Source organism: Equus caballus, chromosome 18 (genome assembly GCF_041296265.1).
Source record: "Equus caballus isolate H_3958 breed thoroughbred chromosome 18, TB-T2T, whole genome shotgun sequence".
In the NCBI taxonomy this organism is placed as follows: Eukaryota; Metazoa; Chordata; class Mammalia; order Perissodactyla; family Equidae; genus Equus; species Equus caballus.
This window is the reverse complement of record NC_091701.1, coordinates 40,182,661-40,205,293: the sequence shown is the minus strand read 5'-3', so window position 1 is coordinate 40,205,293 and position 22,633 is coordinate 40,182,661. Positions and strand designations below refer to the sequence as shown.

At 38.2% G+C, this 22,633-nt stretch overlaps 1 protein-coding gene across 50 annotated transcripts in view; it reads right to left on the bottom strand.

Annotated features, from left to right (window-relative positions):
- Window positions 1-22,633, bottom strand: part of PKP4 (plakophilin 4) — a 228,323-nt gene that overhangs the window by 38,971 nt on the left and 166,719 nt on the right. For 10 of the 50 annotated variants that reach the window (XM_070241002.1, XM_014732472.3, XM_070241011.1 and 7 more), the window contains 7 exons: window positions 20,151-20,276; window positions 19,844-20,034; window positions 16,448-17,000; window positions 10,968-11,156; window positions 8,806-9,025; window positions 1,976-2,108; window positions 644-857 (listed from right to left, as the gene is read on the bottom strand). In XM_070241002.1, coding sequence (XP_070097103.1) covers window positions 644-857; window positions 1,976-2,108; window positions 8,806-9,025; window positions 10,968-11,156; window positions 16,448-17,000; window positions 19,844-20,034; window positions 20,151-20,276 — 1,626 coding nt within the window. Of the gene's footprint in view, window positions 1-643; window positions 858-1,975; window positions 2,109-8,801; window positions 9,026-10,967; window positions 11,157-16,447; window positions 17,001-19,843; window positions 20,035-20,144; window positions 20,277-22,633 lie in introns of all 50 variants that reach the window. The other 40 variants (XM_005601503.4, XM_005601504.4, XM_070241013.1 and 37 more) reach the window with 7 other exon arrangements.

The window sequence follows — 22,633 nt, the reverse complement described above, 5'->3', positions numbered from 1 at the left end:
TACCCAGCCAATGCCTCCTCATCCTTTAGCACAACTTTGGTTTCACATCAACCAGGGAACCTCCCTGCCCATTCTCTGTGCTCCCAATGCAACCTTGAACGAGTCCTGGCACTTGTCACTTTTCACTGACATTCACAGAACCACATGTCTTCCTCCCAAGTCCGAGGGCTCCTTGAGAGCAGGGACTGAGTTTTATTCATCCTTACATCCCCAGGACCTGCGAAAGTGCTGAGACACTAACAGGCCTTCAGCTACTGGCTGAACTGAAATGGAAGATAGCCAATCCAGTACGTATATTTTATTTTCATAATAAAGGAGAGGCAAGCTATATGAAACAAGTAGATTTACTGTGAAATACATAAAAAATGAGGTACTCAGTCCTCTATAAACAAGACATCTGTGAGCTGATGCTTATGCATTAATAAGTCCAATAACTGATAGGAGATTGACAGAGATGTCGCTGTAGCACTGCACGTGCCTCTGTATCACTAGATTGCTCTATACCCAGGCTTTGTCACAGCTGTGCAATTCAACATCATCTACCACCTAGAACCTCCAACTCCTTCACAAGGCCCCCACACAAGGGCACAGTCTAGATGGTTTGTAACATTTCCTCCAGGACAGGAATACATTCTTTACCCACCTGTAACAAGCTCCCTGACTTCTGCATCAACAGATTTTCTCAACAGTCGCAACAAGGCAGGTATTCCACCAACATTCTTCATTGCTATTTTATTTTCATCTGTCGACTTGCCAAAAACAAGGTTTCGGAGGGCACCACAAGCATTCTTCTGAACTTCCAAAACTCTGTGGTCCAAAAGGTCAACGAGATGCTTGATTCCCCCTAACCTGCACACCTAGAATGAAAAATATCAGGGACCAGGCCTAAGCGACATGATTCACCAGTGAGCAAACAGAAGTCGGTTATGGAAAGATCATGGGAAATGGACAACTCCAGATCATTTCAACATGTTACGTTTATTCTAAACAACACATCTTTTATAACTTTTAAGAATACTCTCCAAGATGTAGCTTTTCCCCTGGGTTCATGGCATAAAAAAGGGAAGGGAGACCTTGGTGGATTAATGGCCAAGTGCAGGCAGCACAGTCCTCCTCCAACCCCCTGACACGCCGAGGGACTGTGCTTTCACTCCCGAGGGCAGTGAACAGATATACAAACACAATAAAGCTGTGTGCAGGGGCGGAGACAACACGGGAAAGGAATTTTGACGGAAGTCATTTGGTTTCTAGAATTTCTCTAGGTTACTCTCCTAAATTTTATTCTATTTGTCAATTCATTAGCACATTACATCAACATTTTTGGGCTTTATTTACTGCATCCACCTTTAGGTCTGTAAGGGTATGTTGCTTTGCATATTAAATCGATGAAAACCACTTGAGTTCTACATGACATTGCAGGGGGAAAAGGGCCTAAAATGTTAAAAGAATCTGTGTTATAGAACACTAGTCAATAACCAGTGATTCACTGTTTGCAGAAATGCCAAAAAACCTTAAAATCTGAAATAAAATTTTCATACATGTTGAGTACTAGTAATGATTATAAATCTTCTGTAACTTTACTTAATCGTATGTTGGCACCAATCTTGACCAGAATCTCATAAAAATACATGAACTCACTAATTTGTTACATACTGTAATTTTTACCTAAAAGACTTTTAGATCATACTTTTAAAATGTAGGTTAAATTGGTTTCACTTTGTGTTTTACAAACAAGCCAATGAGTGGACATACAATTTGAAAATGCTAAAAGCACTCCAAAAAACACACTCCTCCTGGTTTTTCCTGAGAAATACTGAAATGCACAGTTGAGAAGTAGAAGAGTATCTGGTATCAAAACATCCCTTGAAAAGCACCTCTGAATTACATCTGGTAATTTCCTAAGTACACAGGCAAGTGACTGCTAAACGGACAGACACAGTCTCCCGTGGGGCATCCCGGGCACTGGGTCCTGTACCTCCGTCTTCACTTTATTGTCGCCGAAGCACAGGTGCTGCAGGTAGGCGGCTGCGTTCGCCTGGACTGACGGGAACTGGTGCTGCAGCATGTGAATGACTTCGGGCAACTCAGGGTCACGCCAGGCGAACTCCCTACGCGAGGAAAACACGGCGTCAGAAAGGCAGGCCCATCTTTTAATGACACACCGCACGAAACATTTGTCATAAGCTAAAAAGCTCAGCTGAGATCAAAATGGGAAGTTACAAAAACCCTAAAAGGTGTATAGGTAAATATTTTTTTTACCCCTGATGAACACATGTGGAGGCCCAGATGCCTAGGGTTTTAAAGAAACCATGATGCACAGATGCAGAGAAAGAGATTGAGGGGAACAAAGGAAGTTCTTGGCATCAGTAAGTGTTCCATTCTATGTTTCCTCCTCCTGATTCTAATTTCATGCCTTGATACCTATGTAAGAAATTTCCAGGCGCAAGGCTCAGGTAAACCAGTGCACTTCAGTGAGGTAAGATGTCACTCCTGAGGTGAGAGGAAGAAAGGCTGGCGGCAATAGATAGAGCTGGTGTCAGCCTAGAAATCACATATACAGTGGGACCGATGATTTCTAAAAAAACTTAGTATTTATAATTGCTCTTGATAATAAGACAGAAACACAGAAAATTATAAAAAAGAAAAAATATTTTATCAGTAATCCTATATCCAGAGAAAACCACTGCTGACATTTCATGCTGGTCTCTTTTTCTATATATGTGGGCAAATGTGCACATGCATGCGTATAGAATTTTTTTTCAAAGAATTGGATTATTATCAAACAGCACTTAATATTTCATGAGCCATGTGCCAGGTACTGTGTTAAGCATTTTTTGCACTTAATTCATTTATTCTTAGAGCGACCTTATTGATTTGGAGGTTGAGGCAGAAAGGCTAAGCGACTTGCTTAATGTCACCCAGCTAGTCGACAGCAGAGCAACATCTGAGTCTGCGCCCCCAACCCTTACACTATCCCATTTCTTGTATAATTAATATACAATCAGACTAAGTATATACACTTTTATACTTTGCTTTTTTCAAGTAACATCACAGTGTCAGAATCTTCTGATGTCATTTGATTGGCCCACTGTTTGGAATCCTTCTTAAATGTGAATTTATGCTTATATTATGTAAAGAATAGCTTCTTAAAAATGGTTCACAGGGGCTGGCCCTGTGGCTGAGTGGTTAAGTTCACGCGCTCCGCTGCAGGTGGCCCAGTGTTTCGTTGGTTCGAATCCTGGGCGCGGACATGGCACTGCTCCTCAAACCACGCTGAGGCAGCGTCCCACATGCCACAACTAGAAGGACCCACATACAACTATGTACCAGGGGCCTTTGGGGAGGAAAAGAAAAAAAATAAAATCTTAAAAAAAAAAAAAAAAGGTTCACAAAGAAACAAATTTCTAGACTTTGATTACAGGATGAAGTGAACTGTTAATCAAAAGATAAATTAATACTGAATAGAACTTTAAAAAAAGCTTTAAATTGATGACTCAGTGGTACTTCTATAGCCCAGATTTTAAAGGCCCAGAGACTCTCTCTGTCTGGGAAGGTTCCATCTATTAACTGGCTCATCCAATACAAAGAGGCAGGTCATTCCATACCCGCACACACACATATATACTACCATTTCAAACAAATATTTAGTGAATCCTTACTATGCTACAGGTGGCATAGCAGGTGCTGGAGATAAAAATATTGAATAAAACATGGTTTTGTCTACCGGGTCTTGTATGCCAAACTAAAAAGTTTAGTCTTCATACCAATAACAGGAGTTATTATTTATTGAGCTTACTCGTGTCAGGCAAAACACAAAATATAGCCATCCTTGATTTCTTTCTTTCCCTGTCCCTCTCATCTAATCCATCAGCAAGCTTTATTGACTATCTCCAAAATATTTAATATAAACCAAATCCACCCACTCTCCATCTTGCCTGGACCCTCTAACAGCCTTCTAGATGTTCTCTCTGCTTCAAATATCCCCCTCTTCCCCCACCCACTCTGCACAGCAGCCAGATGATCTTCTGAAAAGTGAAGTCAAGGATGAGATGGAGATTTCTTGCTTGGGGGAGACACTGGATGATAATGTCATTAACAGGCATTAAGAATACCACAAATGCTATGAGAGGCAGGATACACAGCAGAAAAGCAGAGAATTTGGAGTTAGGGTTGCCTATGTTTAAATCCCAGGTCCTTCAATTTCTATGTGATTTTTGAAAACCAGTTAATTATTTGGAGCTTCAGTTTCCCCATCTATAAAACAGGAACAATAAAACAATAAAAAAATGTCTACCTTCTTCTTAGGTTGGCTGTGATGATTAAATTGTAGTGATGCATATTAAAATAATTTATATAATTTGAATTATGATACAGATGTTTTATTAATATCATCCCTGAAAAGGGAACTATACTAAATAGGGGCATTCTCTGTAATAGATAGACTTCCTTTTACACATTGAAACTATGTTAACTATTTCTGATGAAAATCTGTCTAAAGCCTGTTATGTAAATCTATGCTGTAATTAACAGAGTGTAAGGAGTGTGATTTAATCTTGATGACTCATAATCATTACAAACATACATTTTTGTCCTTTTAAATGGCACAGGGATGGTCAAGATTTCTTGGCATCCTTGAGTACCATGAGGGCCAGACAACATAAAAGGTGGGCTCCAGCTGGAGACGGACACTTAGGTTAGGTTGGTACCAGCTCCAACCTTGATTTTCAGCAGAAATGTACCCCGGAAAGACTGCTATCAATTCATGGGCTGCCTGGCTGGCACCAATGTTTGCCAGAATTTGCTTCATTAAAACCTTAGCTAAGACTTCTGTATTCAGCTATGATGGCGAAACTGGTACTGGACTTTGCCTTCCCATAAACAACCATAAAACTGAACCAAATGTATGAGGAAACTGTTTTCAGGACCTGGATAACAAGTAACACAAGAATGTAATCTTTGAGAGGAGGGACTCATCTAGGAGCCCTGTGTTCCCTGGCTTTCTGTCTGGGGTACTTTTTGGATCATTGCACAAGAAACTGAGCCCAAGTGAGCATAACGGACTTAGTGAACTGAGGGGAGAAACTGGAGTTTAGGGAGGCCAACGTAGTTAGAATTTGCAGAGCAGGGTACTGAAGAGGAAGGAGTTATGCAGAGGAGATTCCTCCAGTCTGTGTGAGGACTACTCACAAGTCCTTAGTTGAGTACTGGGATGTGCAGGGCACATATACATGTCTGGTGGAGAGTCTCTGCCACAGAACCGAGAGCTGAGCACATACCAGATGATGGTGGACTTGCAGCCCAGTCAGAGAGCAGACCTTACTGAGTACCTCAGCATTTAGTCTCCACAAAGGCCATGTTTAGGAGTAAGAACCATGCCACAGAGTAAGAGACATGCACTGAGAGTAAAACAAATCTGAAATAGACTTGTCCTAACAAAGAACAAAATTAATCTTGACAAGATCAAAAGCATCTGTCAGTAACTTAGTTATGTGCTCAGAACCCTAATAAGAGGCAACATAATCCAAAGTCCCTACAATGTATCATCCACAACAGTTACCATATAATTTTAAACTACTAGGCATAAGAAGCAACAGAAAAATGTGACTTACAAAGATGTGAAAAAACAAATAGAAACAGACCCAGAGAAAACTCAGATATTGGAATCATCAGAGGAAAATGGATATTATGAATGTGCTCAAAGACTTAAAGGAAAAGATGCATATAAGGAATGAATAGATGGGGAATGTCATCAGAAACATGGAAACTGTAAAAAAATAATCAAGTAAATGAAATAAAAAAATTCACTGGATTGGCTTAACACTTAGGAAAGTGTAGAAAAAATGAGAGTAAATATGAAGGCAGATCAATAAGAAATATACAATCTGAAGAACACAGAGGAAAAAAAAATAAAAATAAATGAACAGAGCTTCAGTAACCTGTGAGATGTCACATTATCCCAGAAAGAGAGGAGAGTGAGTTTGGGCAGAAAAAAATATCTAAAGAAATAATAGTTGAATGTTCCCCAATTTTGGTAAAAATTATCAACTGGACAATCAAAGAATCTCAGTGAATCCCAAGCAGGCTAAGTGTAAAGAAAACTATATGTAGGCTTGTCAGAGTAAAACTGCTGAGAGGCAAAGATAAAGAGAAAAGTCTGAAAGGCAGCAAGAGAGAAGATACATTACATAATGAGAAGAATGATAAAAATGTCTGATTTCTTATCAGAATCAAAGGAGGTCTGAAGATAATGAATGATGTCTTTTAAAGTACTGAAAGAGAAAAAAAACACCCATACCTGTCAATCCTGAATTTTATGTCTAGCAAAAATATCCTTTAAAAAATGAGTAAAATAGAGGCTGGCCCAGGGGTGCAGCAGTTAAGTTTGCACATTCCACTTTGGCCGCCCTCAGTTTGCTCATTCAAATCCCAGGTGCAGACCTACCCACTGCTTGTCAAGCCATGCTATGGCAGGTGTTCCACATAAAATGGAGGAAGATGGGCACAGACATTAGCTCAGGGCTAATCTTCCTCAAAAAAAAAAAAAAAAATGAGTGCAATAAAAACATTTTCAGATAAATTAAAGCTGAGACAACTTGTTGCCAGCAGACATGCAACACAAGAAAGGCTAAAGGAAGTTTTTAGACTGAAGCGAAATGAGTTGAGATGGAAAGTTGAATCTATAGGAAGAAAGGAAAAGAACTATAAATAAGAAATAGGTAACACAAAGACCATCTTTTTTACTTATTTTAATTTCTTTAAAAGACAACTGACTATTTACAGTAAAAATAACACTCTATTATGGGTTTTATAATGTATGCAGAAGTAAAATATTTAACCATAACATAAAGGTCGAGGGGACAGTAAATGGAATTATTCTGTTGAACATCAAAGATTAAGCCCTGTTCAAAAAGAGCACCTTGAATGCTATCATTTTTTAAGTCATTGTCACCTCCCATAGGAAGTACTGTTATACTCCTTTTATGCATCGTCTGTACTATTAATAAATATTGCTTCTAAACTACACAAGTATAAAAAAATCTCATAGATTTCCTTTTACATAGAAAACATCAATAACTTATTCGGCCTTACAGAGAATTTTTCAGGCTAATGATAGTGTAGTATTAACGATAAAGAAAGTAGGTTTAGAAGTGAATAAAAACATTACTTAATGTTGCTATTTTCAAAACTAAAAATTAAATAATAGTTGTCATGAGCTTTTTATTTTGTTTTGAACATTCAAACTTCAAATTCAACTGGATTCCAGTTTCAGCTAGAATAATTTCACCTATCATTATAAGATAATCATTTATTCATCCTACAAAATGCATTATCAGTAAAGTTTCATATAATCAAGGCTAGCCATAACAGTTTTATGCATTAGACTATGAAATTATCATACTATGAATAGCTGAATTATATTATCATACATGAAATCCTTGTTTATAGTGAATCAACTCACATCAGAGGTCAAAACTGAAGTCTTCAGGGATATATATTAAACTCGAAACTCTCACACTTCACTGCTTTTCTGGGTAGCTATTCTATTCTCTGCAGGTTCAGTCAAGGTGTGATCTAAACTACCCACAATTCAAAACTCATCTATTAGGGTGCCCTCATCTTTCGTCTTCTTGAGGATTTTAAAAACAAAATCATGTAAAAGTATTTCTGACTTAATTATATTGGAGGTGCTATCAGACAAATTATTTTTAGAAGTCCTTAAAATGGCAAAACGGTGGCAAAGAGGAATAGCAGAACCAAATGTATGTATAAACCATAACGAATTTTAGGTGAAAGTGCGAACAGGTGGACTGGTTTTAGTGAAACAGTAGGCTTCCCATTCAACTCAAAAGTACCTTTAGTTATTTTGTTTTAATGACCAAAACTTCACTCGTGCTTTTAATTCACATTCATTAGAATAAGGTGGTAGGTTGCTAAAAATGAATTGATAATTATAATAATTTTCCAGCGAAAGAACTATTTGTGGGTGAAGAGTGAATGAAATCTTGCTAACATAGGTCTTAAAATAACACTCAAGCTGCCTAAAATTTAGCAATAATTTCACTCTCTCAGAAATTCAATTCTCTTTTGGTTTCTAAATATCTTTATTTATTTATTTCCTGAATATTTTAAACGGTTTTCATTAAAGAGCCCAGTTTTTCAAAACCAATCAAGTACTAAATGATTCATACTTATCTTAATAAAACATGCTTCCTACAAGGCCAAATTAAGTTAAAACGAGGAAACATCTACTATTTGCCAAATATTTTTTGCTTATGAGATATGAGAACTTCTTGTACACTGTTTTCTCCTAAATGGCAGAAAGCTTTGCAAAGGACCTAGTTAATAAAAGCACAACAGAGCACTGAAAATATGATTCAAAATGTACACAACACTGGTCTTTCCCAGTTTAAAACAACCATATGCATTTTCTGAAGCCCTCGTCTAAGAAGTCCATCAGGATAAACAAAAAGGGGTAAAATGATCCCTTAAAGTCACTTGTGTAATTCAGACTAAGAGGCTATCCCAGGTAGTTGCCTTGGTGAACTATGTCAGTGATGAACGCTGCAGATATTCACAAAGACTTGCGCATTCCCTGACTTATTATTAGAGCACTGAGAGAAGGAATCTATCTTTAAAGAGAAATTAACCTCAATGACCCACAGTGCTGGAACGCAACTGGGAATATTAGAGATAAGGAGTTACTGATATTATAATAGACTTGGCAACTTGAAAAAAGTCCAAATGAAGGAACTGGTTGGCTCCTGTGGCAACGTCACATGCTGGAGACTCATAACCCGTACTTGCCTGGGGTCTTTCTGAATGCTATCTATTGAGGGGGATCTCGTGGTGCCATCATCCGCCGGTGCTGCATGCTGAAGCCGGTTATAACTGCACTCTTGCACTCGGTATTGTATTGGCCGGTAGGGCTCTGCGTAGGTTGCTGTAGCGTTTAGAGCATAATTGTTTCTTTGGTATGTCAGAGTACTTCGTTGGCTGGACGTCCTTTGCAGATTTCCAACACCTACTAGAAAGTCAACATTTTTAAAAAGATTAGTATGTTCTCTGTGAGGTGGTACTTTTCAAAGACAAAATATTTTTAATTTTAAGAGTGATTATAGTTTTTAATAATTATATAAATTGCTTACTTTTAGATTTTACTAATCTACCTCAGTACTAAAAAAAGGCACTTAAGTTTTTAATATACACAAAATATTTGTAATTTTATTAGCAGGAATGAGCAAAAATGAAACTATAAATCTGCTTACATAATAAGTCTTAATATGCTTATTAAGATTTAGTAACAAAACTGCAAGAGAAAAACAGGAAAAGAATTAAACTAATCTTAGAAATAAACAGCAAAATTCCTTAATTTCACTTTAGCAATAAAAAACAAGTAAGATATTCAAATTCGTAGGTAATTGGAACTACCAAACTTTGAACACTTGTACATATAGGTTACTTATTTTGATATACATTTTATTTATGGATCTGTAGATTTTGATAACATCAGAAAACTTACTTCACAAGAGAGAAGACTGATACATCCAATTCTTCTATAGCTACTCCCTTAAATTATTGCATGATGCTTTGTATAAAGGTACTGTACACTGTATTTAATATTTCTTTCTTTCTTTTTTTCCTGAGGAAGATTCAGCCTGAACTAACACCTGTTGCCAATCTTCCTCTTTTTTTACTTGAGGAAGATTAACCCTGAGCTAACATCTGTGCCAATCCTCCTCCACTTTGTATGTGGGTTGCTGCCACAGCATGGCTTGATGAGTGGTGTAGGTCTGCATCTGGGATTCGAACCTGGGCTGCTAAAGTGGAGTGGGCCGAACTTAACCACCACACCATAGGGCCAGACCCTAATATTTCTTTCCTAATTATTGCAGCATGTATCTCTCAAACGATTGTATACATATTCTTCCTGCAATTAAAAGATTTTAACAACATTATTTCTTAATCTTATTAAGAAATTCCTCAATTTATAGAACATAACAAGTGAAATATTCCTTCACTAACACCTATTAAAAATTCGTACATTCTTTGGTACCAACTGGTAACAATTGGTGATTCTGGGCGAAGAAAAACCCCACAGTGAACCAAACTGTCAGTTTTCGGGAAAGAATAAATTCAAATATAGTCTTCTGCCTCCTGGGAGGTGTGTCTCCTACAGCTGTGCCCTTGGGAGGTTATCATTACTACCTGGAGTTCATTTGTGGGCACGTTAATAAATCTGTACTACCTTTTTTTTTTTTTAAAAAAAAAAAGAAGGGTGTCTTGAGATTCTGCAAGCCAGAACCACAGCACAATTTGGCAGCTCACACAGCCATGGGCCACAGCCTCTGCTCTATCAGCCACTACGGGGTGGTGTAAACGTGAAGGTGGGGCGCAAGAGCGGGAGGCACTAGCTCCGTATTTTCATAAATGCTGTTACTACATTCTGTCCCAGATTGACTCCATCATAAGGAACATTTATTTCACATTCTTCACTTAAGCATTCAGAGGAAATCCAATATCCAAAAAACAGTAATACCAAATACACCTGGGCTAAACACATGCTAAATCAAAGATAGCCAAGTAACTCATGTAGGCAGTTTCTCTAAATACACGTTCCAGGCAACAAAAACTCCAAGGAAATATTCCAACAAAGGCTTTCCTTTCTATAGCTGATATGCTTCTTACCCAAGGACAGTCAGACTTACAGCTCTACAAACTTTTTGCGAATTAACAGTACAATCACTACATTCATTGATCAGACTGAACTAAGGTGAAAATATATCACCTATAAATAGGTACTAAATGAACTTCTGTTTCACTATTTATTGATCTGCTATCACAGCTGCTTATGTGACAAGCAAATGGGCAACATGATTTCATTATAACAGGGAACCTAATCTCAATAAAATCCTTCTCCTCTTGGGCCTGTGAAATTGGGAACCCAGCTAAACGGAGCTGTTGCCCACCTGAGCCTGTGCGATACAATGCCGTCTGTGATCCTTGGAGCTCCACGGTTCCGTGGTTTGGGCTGCGGTACACTGGGCTGTAATAGGTCCTTCCCTCATATATAGGAGTGATGTGCAAGTCTGGAGACACAACTGAACGAAGGTCTTGCCCAAGCTGGCTGTGCTGACTAGCATAGGAACTCCGTAGGCCTAGAGGTGGGAAAATTACATCATTAAGAAATTGAGAAATTTGCAGTGGGGTTAAAAGCCCTAATTAAACTCCTAACCAACAGGACCAAGTGTTAAGTCTAAACAACAAACCTAGTAACATTTACAAAAGAGGGAGGATAGATACGAAAAGGACACCATGTACATTTTTTAGAATAAAACTTTCTCTTGGAAGCAAGATAAAGTACATTTTCTAAGAAAAAATAAGAAGAAATTATTAAATGGTTTGATACTGTGAAATCCATTCCCCAGTTGTAAGCTACTTTAAGATGGTAACCAAAAAAAGAATGCCCTCTTTTACCATCATACAGTTTTCCTTGTTAAAAACATATACAAAATATGGTTCCTGCTGTTCTCTTTTCCTGCCCTGCAGGACTGCCCCATTCTGCCAGTGGATGACCAGCTCCTTGGGGGCACGCCCACCATTGCCCACAGCTCTGTAAATCCCAACACCCTAGACAACACCTACATACTAATGCTTAGTAAAAGCTGAATGCTCAAGAACTCTTTTAAAATACTTCTCTCAATGAATTCACTCATGATTTTTATGGAAAAACATGGAATTTTGTTAAAAAATTGGAAACATTATCAGTGAACTAATAACATTTATTAAGAATTATCAAGTATTAGTTTACTATTTGTTATCGTATTTTTCCTTTAAAACAAAAACAGTTGTTTTTACAGGAACCCACATACCAGATTCTTGTTTACCTTCTTTCTAGTGTAAAGGAAAAGTACAAAGTTAGTACATTAATACTAAGTCATCTCAGACAGTCTTTCATTTAAATTGCTAATAACTAACGTTTACACAAGACTTGTGATAAAAAAGTAGATTTCAAACCCAAACATTTTATTTTCTTAAAAAAGGTGAATTAGTTAGTATATTCTGTATTATGATGCTCAGCAGTTTGTGATTTGTCATCATTAGTAGGTAAAACTTATCACTTGGTAAGAACACCAACTAAGGCTACATTCCAAATATGAGCAAGAGAAAGCACAAACATATATGAAGTCAGTATACATTTGCTCTTAAAAAGACTGCAAATAATTAACACAGCAACTAATTACAAAAAGATAGGATCCTTCACATCCTGTTAGCTCAGCTAATCATATCACAACTAAAAGCAAATGGGCCTGAATGTGAGTGATAATTATATGTTGCTTAGTGAGGAGAGGCAAGAAAATTAATACATAAAGCTTCAAAAATGAATGATTATTACCCATCCTGGACAGCAATGTGACATGGAAAGAAATGAAATGAAGAAATGTGGGTTTCGCCTACTGGCTCCCCAGTTGCTAAAATGAAGATCACAGGTTTGTACAATCTTATAACTGGGAGATTATCCAGCCAAACTTTCTCACTTCAAAACCGAGTAAACTGAGAGCGCAAAAGGAAATGTGATTCATTCCCACTGGAGAGCTACTTCCTGGCAGGGCTGAGAGGAAACCCCAGGTCAGCGCTCTGTCACGGCAGACCCAACACTGGACACAGCTACCCCTCCAGGATCAGTGAGACGCAGTGTGAGAAACCTTGAACTCAACAGAGCCCTCTACGAACAAAATCGGAGAGCAAGGTTAGCCCACCAGAGGTCCACAGAAGCGAATGGAACTGTGAAGACAGTATTATGATTGTTATTGTAAAGTTCTCATTTGAGAGTTTCAGCTTTTTAGGCACTGGCAGACTTCTCATTCTTCTTAGCAGAGTATAAGCTCCATTTCTTTATGGAGCCCATGAGTATCTTGAACAAAAGTGCAGGCACTGTTTTCGTTAATGGTGACATGAAGCGGGCAGGTGATTGTACAAAGTCCTTGGTAATCTTATCAATATGAGGTGCTATTTAACACCCAGTAGAGCGACCAAACTCTCTTGACTCACTGTGAGACTATGCAGATCACTCACACTTGGGCAGAGGCCAGCTGAGCGCTGGACGCTCCTGACGTCGGCCGAGCCCCCCTGGCCCACCTGCACCGTGATGTGAAATAGGAACAAAACCTTCTACACCGTTATCAGAATGTCATATTCACGCTGTACAAGGATCCAGCTAGAGTCTTCACAGGAATCCATGTATTTGAAAACTTTTGTAAACCTTTACCACGATATCATGGGAAAGGTAACAAAATGAGCTTTTTACCACTTAGACTACAAAAAGTATCCAGTAAATATTCACTTGTTACAGAATTATTAGCAAGATGAAATTACTATATATGACAATTAAAATGAGCAATAAAAGACATAATTATAGTGAGATGTAGCAATTTCTTGTTATTAGAAACCTTTGTGAATAACATAAGAGTGACTGTTACTATTTTTGTTTACTTGCTCATGCATTAAAAACAAAACACACAGTTCTGTAGATTTAATGTTTAAAAAATTACAAAATTACATAGCCGCTATAGACTAAGTAAAATGACTATGCGTAGAAAGGCTACTATGACTTTATATCTTTTAAACTGGAAGACAAGTAACTATGTTCTGTAATTGCTATTAGAAATAATTTTTCCAGAAGCATTTCCACAGATTAATTTTTAATAACCTTACCTCCCTCTCCAAATAAATGGAAAACACTGATATTCTACAATATTATTTATCCAACCAGTAGTTTCTATTTGCAATTCCACAAATACATATTAGTTTACTATTACGATGATATATTCCTTGTGATTTAAAACCTTTCTATTTAAGACATTGGAAATAAACATAAACTTATCTTCCAAATATGGATTCTTTTTATTCTCAAAACTTTTCTTGACATAATGCGATTATACTGAAACAAATATTTTAGGGCAGACATATTTTTCTGTTGTAGGAAGTAATTTATACACACATTGTATCATCATTTAAATTATAATCAACAAATATCCAAGTGTCTGAATCTATTACAAAATATTGCTTTAGGCTCATCAATTAGCAACTTATGAATCCTTTGAAATCAAGAACCACAGCAAATATAATGACAAGCACATCACTTTCTGAAGTAAGAACAGAAGAAAGGAATTCACAAATTAGGATTCACATTCAGAATAAGTGAGCAGGTAGACAATGGGCAACACAGCTTCCCCAGAACATTTTTAAGGAAACCCCGAGCTTCTTTTGAAGACTGGAGTATTCTTGGGGGAAAAACAAAATCTGTGACAGGCCAGGTATAAATTTTTTTCCCTGAAACATGAAGACAACATATCTCACCTGCAGAGAAACAGGCTTTTTAAGCCAAAGATCAGTCCTCAGGGTTAAACACGGAGACAGTAATTTACGTGCTCGCTTCCGTCCCTGTGCTTCCACTTCACTCTACTGCAAATACAGATTTCTGCATAGCTGTTCTGTGCAAGCACAGGGCGGAGCACAGAGATCCTCAGAACTATTTATCTTTTCAGGTTTCCCTGGGAGGCAGAATTTCATAAATGATTCCTACCTCACTTTGCTGCATACTTCTCAGAGGCATGCCAGAAAATTTCTAAGCCAAGTACACTCCTCTGACGGCTGAATGAAAAAGAGGTGGTTTCTCTAATAGGAATTTCTTTGAGCTCAAAATCAAGTTCAATATTAATTCTTCATGCAAAATTATTCAATTAGAAAATCTCAAAAAGGCTTTACCTTTCCCAGAGTCCATAAGGAAAGGATATTAATTTCACTACACAAAAATACTAAAAACTTCTGTATATAAGAAATACCGAAAGCAAAGTCAAAAGACAAATTACAAAACGGAAAAATACTTGAGAAGTATACTACAAAAGGCTAATTTATTTCAAGTATAAAAAGCTTTTACAATTATAAAAATAGACAAAAGACCTGAACTTGTGGTTTGCAGAAAAAAAATAAAACAGCAGATAAACATACGATATCTTCAACCTCAGTCATAATTCAATATGGGCCATTTAAAACAATAAGGTACAGCTTTTTATCTACCAGATTGGCAAAGATGAAATACTTTGACAATATGCAATGATAGTGAAGGTGCAGGAGCACAGGCACAGTCAAACTACTGGTAGAAATATAAATGTGTGCAACCTTCCAGGAGAGCAATTTGACAAGATTACTTTAAGAAAAAAGACACACATAATTTTGCTCCCGCAATTCTACTTCAAGAAATGGATCCCACAGTTATCCGAGAATCTATGTGCAAATACTGAGGAAGAACAACATGTATTGTATCATTGTCTCTAATAGCTAAAAATGAGAAACAACTTAAATATCCACTAAGAGAAACGATTAAATAAATTAAAATAAACAAATTAAAATACATCTATAAAAGTGGGGTCCTAGGCATCTATTTAGAGAATGAAGTGAAGCTCTCAGAGATATTAAAAGAGAAGAAGGCATAGAAGGCATATACAATAGAATCCATCATGTAAAAACAAAGAAAATACAATGTGTGCATATTTGTAAATAATGCATATACTTATATTGCAAACAAACATTCTGGAAATCAGATACACAAACTGGGGTGTGGGACTGGGTATGGGTAAAAGAGGAGCTCGAGATTTTTACCTCTCACTACATATTTTCCTGTATAGTTTTAATTTTTTTATCATTTTGTATATGCTACTTTTAAAATATAATTTAAAACACTAAAGATAAATTTCATTTTAATCAAAATAACAAAGTCAATACATTAAGTGGGAAACTCTCCATGAAAAAACTCTGAAGCAAATGACTGTAATAATAATAATAATAATAATAATAATAATAACAACAACAACAGGCACCTGGCTGGTGTCTTTCTGATTTAATCTGAGCGGCATTTGAAGGTAATTCACAAGAGCTTTGTGCATCTCCCATGGAGAGGCTAAAGTCAAGGCAGTAGGTGAGGAAATCCATATTCTAGTCTACACTATTAAAGCAGTTCTTTAAAAAAATTTACATAGTTAAAAACAGATATTCTGACCCCACCTTTTAACATAACTTATGGGTTAAGGTATACATAAGCTTAGCTGGTGAAAAATCCTTCATTAAAAACGACAACAACAACAACAACCAGCTTAGAATTCCAACCAATTCTCCTAAAGTGCAAAAATGTACCTATTACATCCTAATATTGTGAGGGGGAAAAATGATTCATTGCGAAAGGGTTCTCCTGATATAAATGTACATAATTTCATGCATGAAGAATTACAGAGCCTGAGAGACAAGTCAGACTGAGGTCTGCAGTGTAAATTTTGAGATGGAAACAACTTTTTCCATGTTATCATGTTCTGTTTCAGCGTTGGCTGCACAGATTTCCCCACTGGGCTTTACTCAGCCCAGCCCAATTTTAGTGCTGTCAGCTTGTACTCACCTGTCAGGCTGTCTGGCCGAGGTGGAACCATCCTCTCGTAAATGTCATACTGCTGCTGTCCGAATTGTTCCATGTCGTGAACAGTCCTTTGCAGTGAAGGTCCCAGATGCTGTGGTACGGCGGTCATCCCTGAGCGTTTGGGGGACGACGACTCCACCTGGCCTTGGGATGGGGAAGCTACTCGAGTCTGTGCATCTGTCAGGGTTAGCGGGGACCCCACTCTCGTGGTGGTTTGGTACTGAGGGGTTGGTCCATTGGGATTGGAGGTCTGCCGGGAGGTGACTGACGCAATCCGCCGTACAGCTGCTGGGGAGACGGGTCTCTGTGCGGAGTACGGAGAGGCTGCCCGCTGAGCAGGTAGCGTGGTGGAGGAATATGCGCTGGGGTTCAGCGGTCGGGAGTCGGTCACTGACGGAGAGCCAAATCCACTACCCAGAGAAGTTCTCAGTGACCCCCTTGAAGGAGACACGCCTGTGCTGATAACATAAGAAGGGGACTGTGCTCTAGATGGAACTGAGCTAACTCTTCTCATGGCCCGACTGGCTACTGACGGCTGATGAAAGGGGAAAAAAGAGAACGGGTTTATCCAGGGTTTTGCGTCCATTGTCGTTACACAAAATAATGCACACAGCTCACTACAAAATGCAAATTCACTTTTTATTTTAGGTGTCAGTTTCTTTTCCTTTGTATGCGTTAGAGCTGGATCTTGGTTTTTCATCATGTTTTTCTTGTTCTGCATTTTTTTTTGGTGGGTTAATCTCCACCTTTCCCCCTTCAGACTACTAAAATTACCCAGTAAAGAGAGATGTGAAGACATTTAATGTTTCTTTTTCTTTTTTCTTTACATTTTCTACCCTCTTGACTATGCCTTTTTCACAACACATAAAATGTTGTATTGCAAGGGTGAAGGGTCACTGGAGCAACGTACTTTTCTTGTTCTTTGTGAGTCAAAGTTTGGCCAAGGTAATGCATTTGTGTAAAACAAAAAATTGTTTTAATACATCAACGTAAATGTAGCGAGAGGAGGGTCTGTAACTGTTTAGTCTTTATGGGTTGGCCCCGTTAACAAAAGGAATGTGTTCTTTCAATGTGGAGTAAATGAATGTTTAGATACAGCCTGGGGTCCACTGCTCTCCTCTGTGAATTTCCTCTCAAGAGACAGCGTGGCTGCACAGGTGCTTTAGCTGAATTTGTCTCTTACCTCACGTGTGGCTTTCTAGTGCTTATCAGCCACTTATTTCTACCTCCTTTGATTCTATGAACTTTTATCTTTAGCTTGTGGATTTAAAGAGATGCAAATAAAGGCACCCCAAGATCTGTTCCAGCAGGAGGCATGCTCAAAGTCTCTGCTGGGTTCTTGGCCTACCCAGCTGGAAAAGACCAGAATGGGAAATGAAGAACATATCTGCCATGGCTGGTCCTTCTATGACTCTGTAGACTCCTACAAACAATGGGTCTCAGATCCCTTTCTTGATGCACTACGACAAGGAAGAGGAATGGTGGCTGGACTAGGGCCCAGGCCTGAGGGCAAGAGGCATGGGAAACAGACACCAGGGCTGGGTTACAAGCCCAGGATGAAGCACTCTGAATGAAGCACTGCTACGGTCCAGCTGCCATCAGCCCCCTTTCACTTTTAGTTGTGGCAATAAAGGAGAAAAAAGGAATAAGACAAGAACTGTGTACACTCTTAGATGTCACAACAGGAAACGTGCTTTGTCTCCAGGTGTCACAAGCAAGTGGGCTGGCTGAAACACCTGCTCGGAGACCTCATGTAAGCTTAAATTCAACAATTTTGGGAAGGTAATAGCTGTGGAGAGAAGATTTAGGGAGGGCAGAGGATGGCAGATAAACAGTAAGGCAAGAAAGAGGAAGTTTAAAAATTAGCAGACAGCTGGAAAACTAAAATCTGTGCTTGAGGTTTACTAGTAGTGAGAAACATAAGAAAATCCCACATATGAGCTGTTTACTACCAAAATGGGATACTTGGCCCAGACAGCTAGAAAACGTGTTGCTCAGACTACACACAAATTAAATTTTAAAAAGAGATCCCTTTGTGACCTAATTCTTCAGCTCTAGGAACAAGATCAACTTACCATAAGTTAAAAAAAAAAAAACAGGCAGCTAAAAAAAGGGGGGGAGTAACATGACCACATTTTGGGGGGAAAAAGACAATATCTATAATTAAGATAATTACTATTCAAGTGACTTCAGACCTGCTGACATAGAAATTCACCTAAGGAGGTGAACTCCTATAAGCGTTTAGTCGGGAGCTCCTCAAACCTTCCCACCAAAGCATCCCTAACAGCAAAGCAGAAAATGCACACTCTGAGGACCGGGTGCAGCTTGAAGTAGCCTCCTACAAGCACTAGATTTCCTGTGTTAGCTTAAAAATTCGTGCACTATATTTATGTTTGTTTTAATATAAAAATGTTTCCCATTACTTAAAAATGTCCCCTAAATTGCTGAGCAAAAGTGCCAAGGTTGTACTGTGTGTTTCTCCTTCGGCACTGGGAATCCTGGCCCACTGCTGTGTGTACCTTCAGGGCTTCCTGTACTTCATTATGAGAAGCAGAGAGTTTGCCTAACTTCTTTGATCATCTTGCCATTTTTCAGTTCCACAGAAATCACTAGGTACTTGGACAGATAGTTATCCTCACCGGTCACTGGCACTCAGGACTCCTACCACTTCTAATTTTAATTCCGGCATATGCTGGTGAACTGATGTGAACGAAGTGGCAATGAGTGAGCAGCTAAGGAGTTTTTATAAATACATATGCAATACTATTTTTTTTTTACTATCAAATTAGCAAACACTAACCTAACAGAATGGATATGCCTCTATATATAACTTTGCACAGGAAGGAATATCTATATTCTAACAAAGGAAAGAAAGGTGTTTTCAGGAACAATTCCAGTGATGAAGGCAAAAACTTTGGTTAGAATGGGCCAGTCCCACTTTATGCAGGTGTGGGAACAGTGTTCTGCCCCCTAGGACCATTTACAGCATATTTTAGCTCTAGTGTTTTTAGAAACTCATAACCCTTCAGGGACTACAATATTCTCAATTCTTCCAACATTCTCCCAATTCTCTCACACTTCTCCTGTTCGTCTCCTCTCATGCCAAACTTGCTGTTTCCAGAAGAATTATTCTCTTGTGTCTGTAATTTATCAAAATTCATTAATAGGCGCTAATTAATAGAAACCAATATATTTTCAGGTTTCATGCCTAAAAATTCCTTAACATCATAGACTCGAATAGTGTAAAATGATTTCACTACTTGATCCATTCTATAAATTCAAAATTGTATTGGTTTTACTTTTAATAAGGAATACTTTAAGAGATATCCAATTAGGAGGGTATTTCCTTATGAGGATCTTGATGTGTGTCTGGCTTACCTGAACAAGTGTTTGTCCTTCAGCTCTTGAATTCCTCACCAAATGATTATTAGTTGATCCTATGAAGGAATGCTGTGGTCTGGTATCTGCCTTACTCAAGTTCTGGCTGTTGTGGAAACTCCCTGCTTCCTGGTATCCACTGTCGGAGTAAGAATTCATTTGTGTTGAGCTTCTTGAGTTCCCCAATGATCCTACAGGAAGGAAAGCGGCAGGAAATATCTTTATTTGACATGTCTGATGTTCATTTTCAAAAAGAAAGTATTAAAAGCAAATCTAATACTTAAAAGATAATACAACAGACCCTCACTTTCATGGAGAGATGTCTGTTCTGGTGAATAGAGGGTCCCTTGTTCTGGCTCTGTCCTGATGAGATAGTTGTTGGGATGGACAGCGTCAGAAACTCTAGGTTTATTTACACCAGTATTTGGCACATCTGTAAGAAGATAAGTTTAATCAGGTAAATCTAATGACAGTATTTCATAAAAACTTGCTAAAAAAGGTTCAGATATTTCTCAGTAACATCTCGTAATCTATGTTAACACAAGGCTATTTTCAACTTAAACTGTATAATCATTTTGACTCCTTTCTATATGAAAGTGTTCCATATACTCAGTTTATTATTATATTTTACTAAATTTCATGAATGTTGTTCATCCTGACTACCAGCCCCAAATTCACTTATACAGTATATTAAATTAAAACCTGAAAATTGACCTTGTTCCTTCTTGGAAAACTCACCCTCAGGTGACTTTCTCCAAGAAGATTAACATATTCTGAGTCAGAATGGTGGCCAAGTATTTAAAAAAAAGATCCTGTATATCTCAAACTTTTGAAATGAAAACTTGCATGGTGTTCATATTATTGAACTTGGTGACAAAACCTCTGAAGGTAGGGCTAGCTTTTTATGTCATATTTCATATCATCTAAAATCAACAAAACTGTGCAGTTTTCAGAGTTGCAAACAACGGAAACTTTCATTTCTTATCCATTTGCTTATTGTATTCTTTTTCCAAATGAATACAGACAAGCCTAACTTGATTACTGTTTCCTCTAGCCAAATCTGTCTCTCTTAGTATCTTGTTTTATTTTCAAGTGTACTATTTTGCTGTCTTAAACTCAAAACAAAACAACAGTTTATCTCCTCCTTCTCTATTCCAACTTCTGTTTTTTATGCTGTAAATTCAGGTGGTGTAGATTATAGTGCCCTTCCCCAATTCCATTCAACTATATCTTCCTTTCTCTAATATCCTCAAAATACGTTTGTCCATGTTCTGATTTTCTTCATTAGTCTGTCTTTCCTCAGATTTAACCCTCATGTTACACGTTTTCCCAGGAATGTTGCTTCACTCTCACTGCAAAGATTTAAACTAAGTCCATATCACAACCTGAGTTCAATACACAATCCCAAGGATTTCAATGTCTTCATTTGTCTTTCCTTTCTGACTTTCTTCCTTTAACTATTTATTAAGGCCCTACTCTATGCCAGGCTCTAAGAATGCAGCTATGAGTAAAGATGTGGGGGGTAGGGAGGCTGTGTGAGAGAGTGAGTGAGTGTCTGGGGGAAAGGAGCTTAGGAAAAATCTCCTCAAGGAAGGAATACCTAAGCAGTGTCCACTAACAACAGGAGGCCAGCTCTTCCTTTCTTTATAGCACTTACCACCATCTCTTTCCACTAGAATATAAGCTCAATGTGGGCAGGGACTTTTGTCTGGTTTGCTTGCTGTTGTACCCCCAGTGCCTAGGATAGGTGCATAGCACTCAGTGGGTACCCAGCAAATACTTGCTGAACAAATAAATTCCCAGGCAAACAGCAGCCTCTCTTTATTGAGTGCTGACTCATGCCTCACATTGTGCCGTGGCTTACTTTAGGGTGTTCAATAAAGTTTGTCTATGTAAAGCAAAGTCAAACTTTTAGGCATTGCTGATCAAGCTAGTTTGGAGAGTGAATACAAGGTTTATGAGAGAACTGGGAATCGCATTGCATTCTAAACCTTTAACTTGATGTTGAATTCAATTCAAGGTTTTGATTCCTAGCTTCCAGAAAGATTCGCTGACATTCTTAATATAGGTTTTTAACAACCTGTCTCCTGGTTTATCATTTGACAGTATGCTTCTAGGTAGTAGAGTTCTGTGACAGTTTTGAATTCTTAAGTTTGGAATTTCAATAAAGATTACAGATTGTGTATGGCTTCCCTTGTACACGCTGAAACATGATCTAAGTCTCTGTCAGGCTGCTAGTACTGGAGAGCCATCCGCCTCATCTGTAAGCCTCCTGTTAGGAGTTTCCAGAGTTCTAAACGCTCTTATACAGCAATTCTTGAAGGAGTTTTATTAAGGACTACCCAAAATACATAGTTTGCCAGGCTAGGAGAGTTTTACAGGGAACTGGCGGGCCTGAAACCAGAGCTCTGCAGCCGTCCACCTTGGTTTCATCCAGGAACAGACTCTGCAAAATCAAACACGGAATGGCGACAAACTGTAGATATGCAAGGAACACTGTGGTAGCTCCAGACCTTCCCACACGTGGAAAAATGTACCATTTTTAAAAACAGAAAGATGTTTAGACAGCTCTTAGCTTCAGCTTTAGCACATGATAAAACCTGGGACACCAACATATCAAAGCTTTTGGCTTAGAAACATCAGGTGGCAGGCAGTGTCAAGATCTGAAAAACTATCACCATGGAGACCAAAACCATTACAGTTCTGTATATGCCTCTTTTTTTTTTTAAACTATTAGAAGCTATTATTTAAATAGGAAAAGAGAAAGAAGCACCCTAAAAATCTGTACCT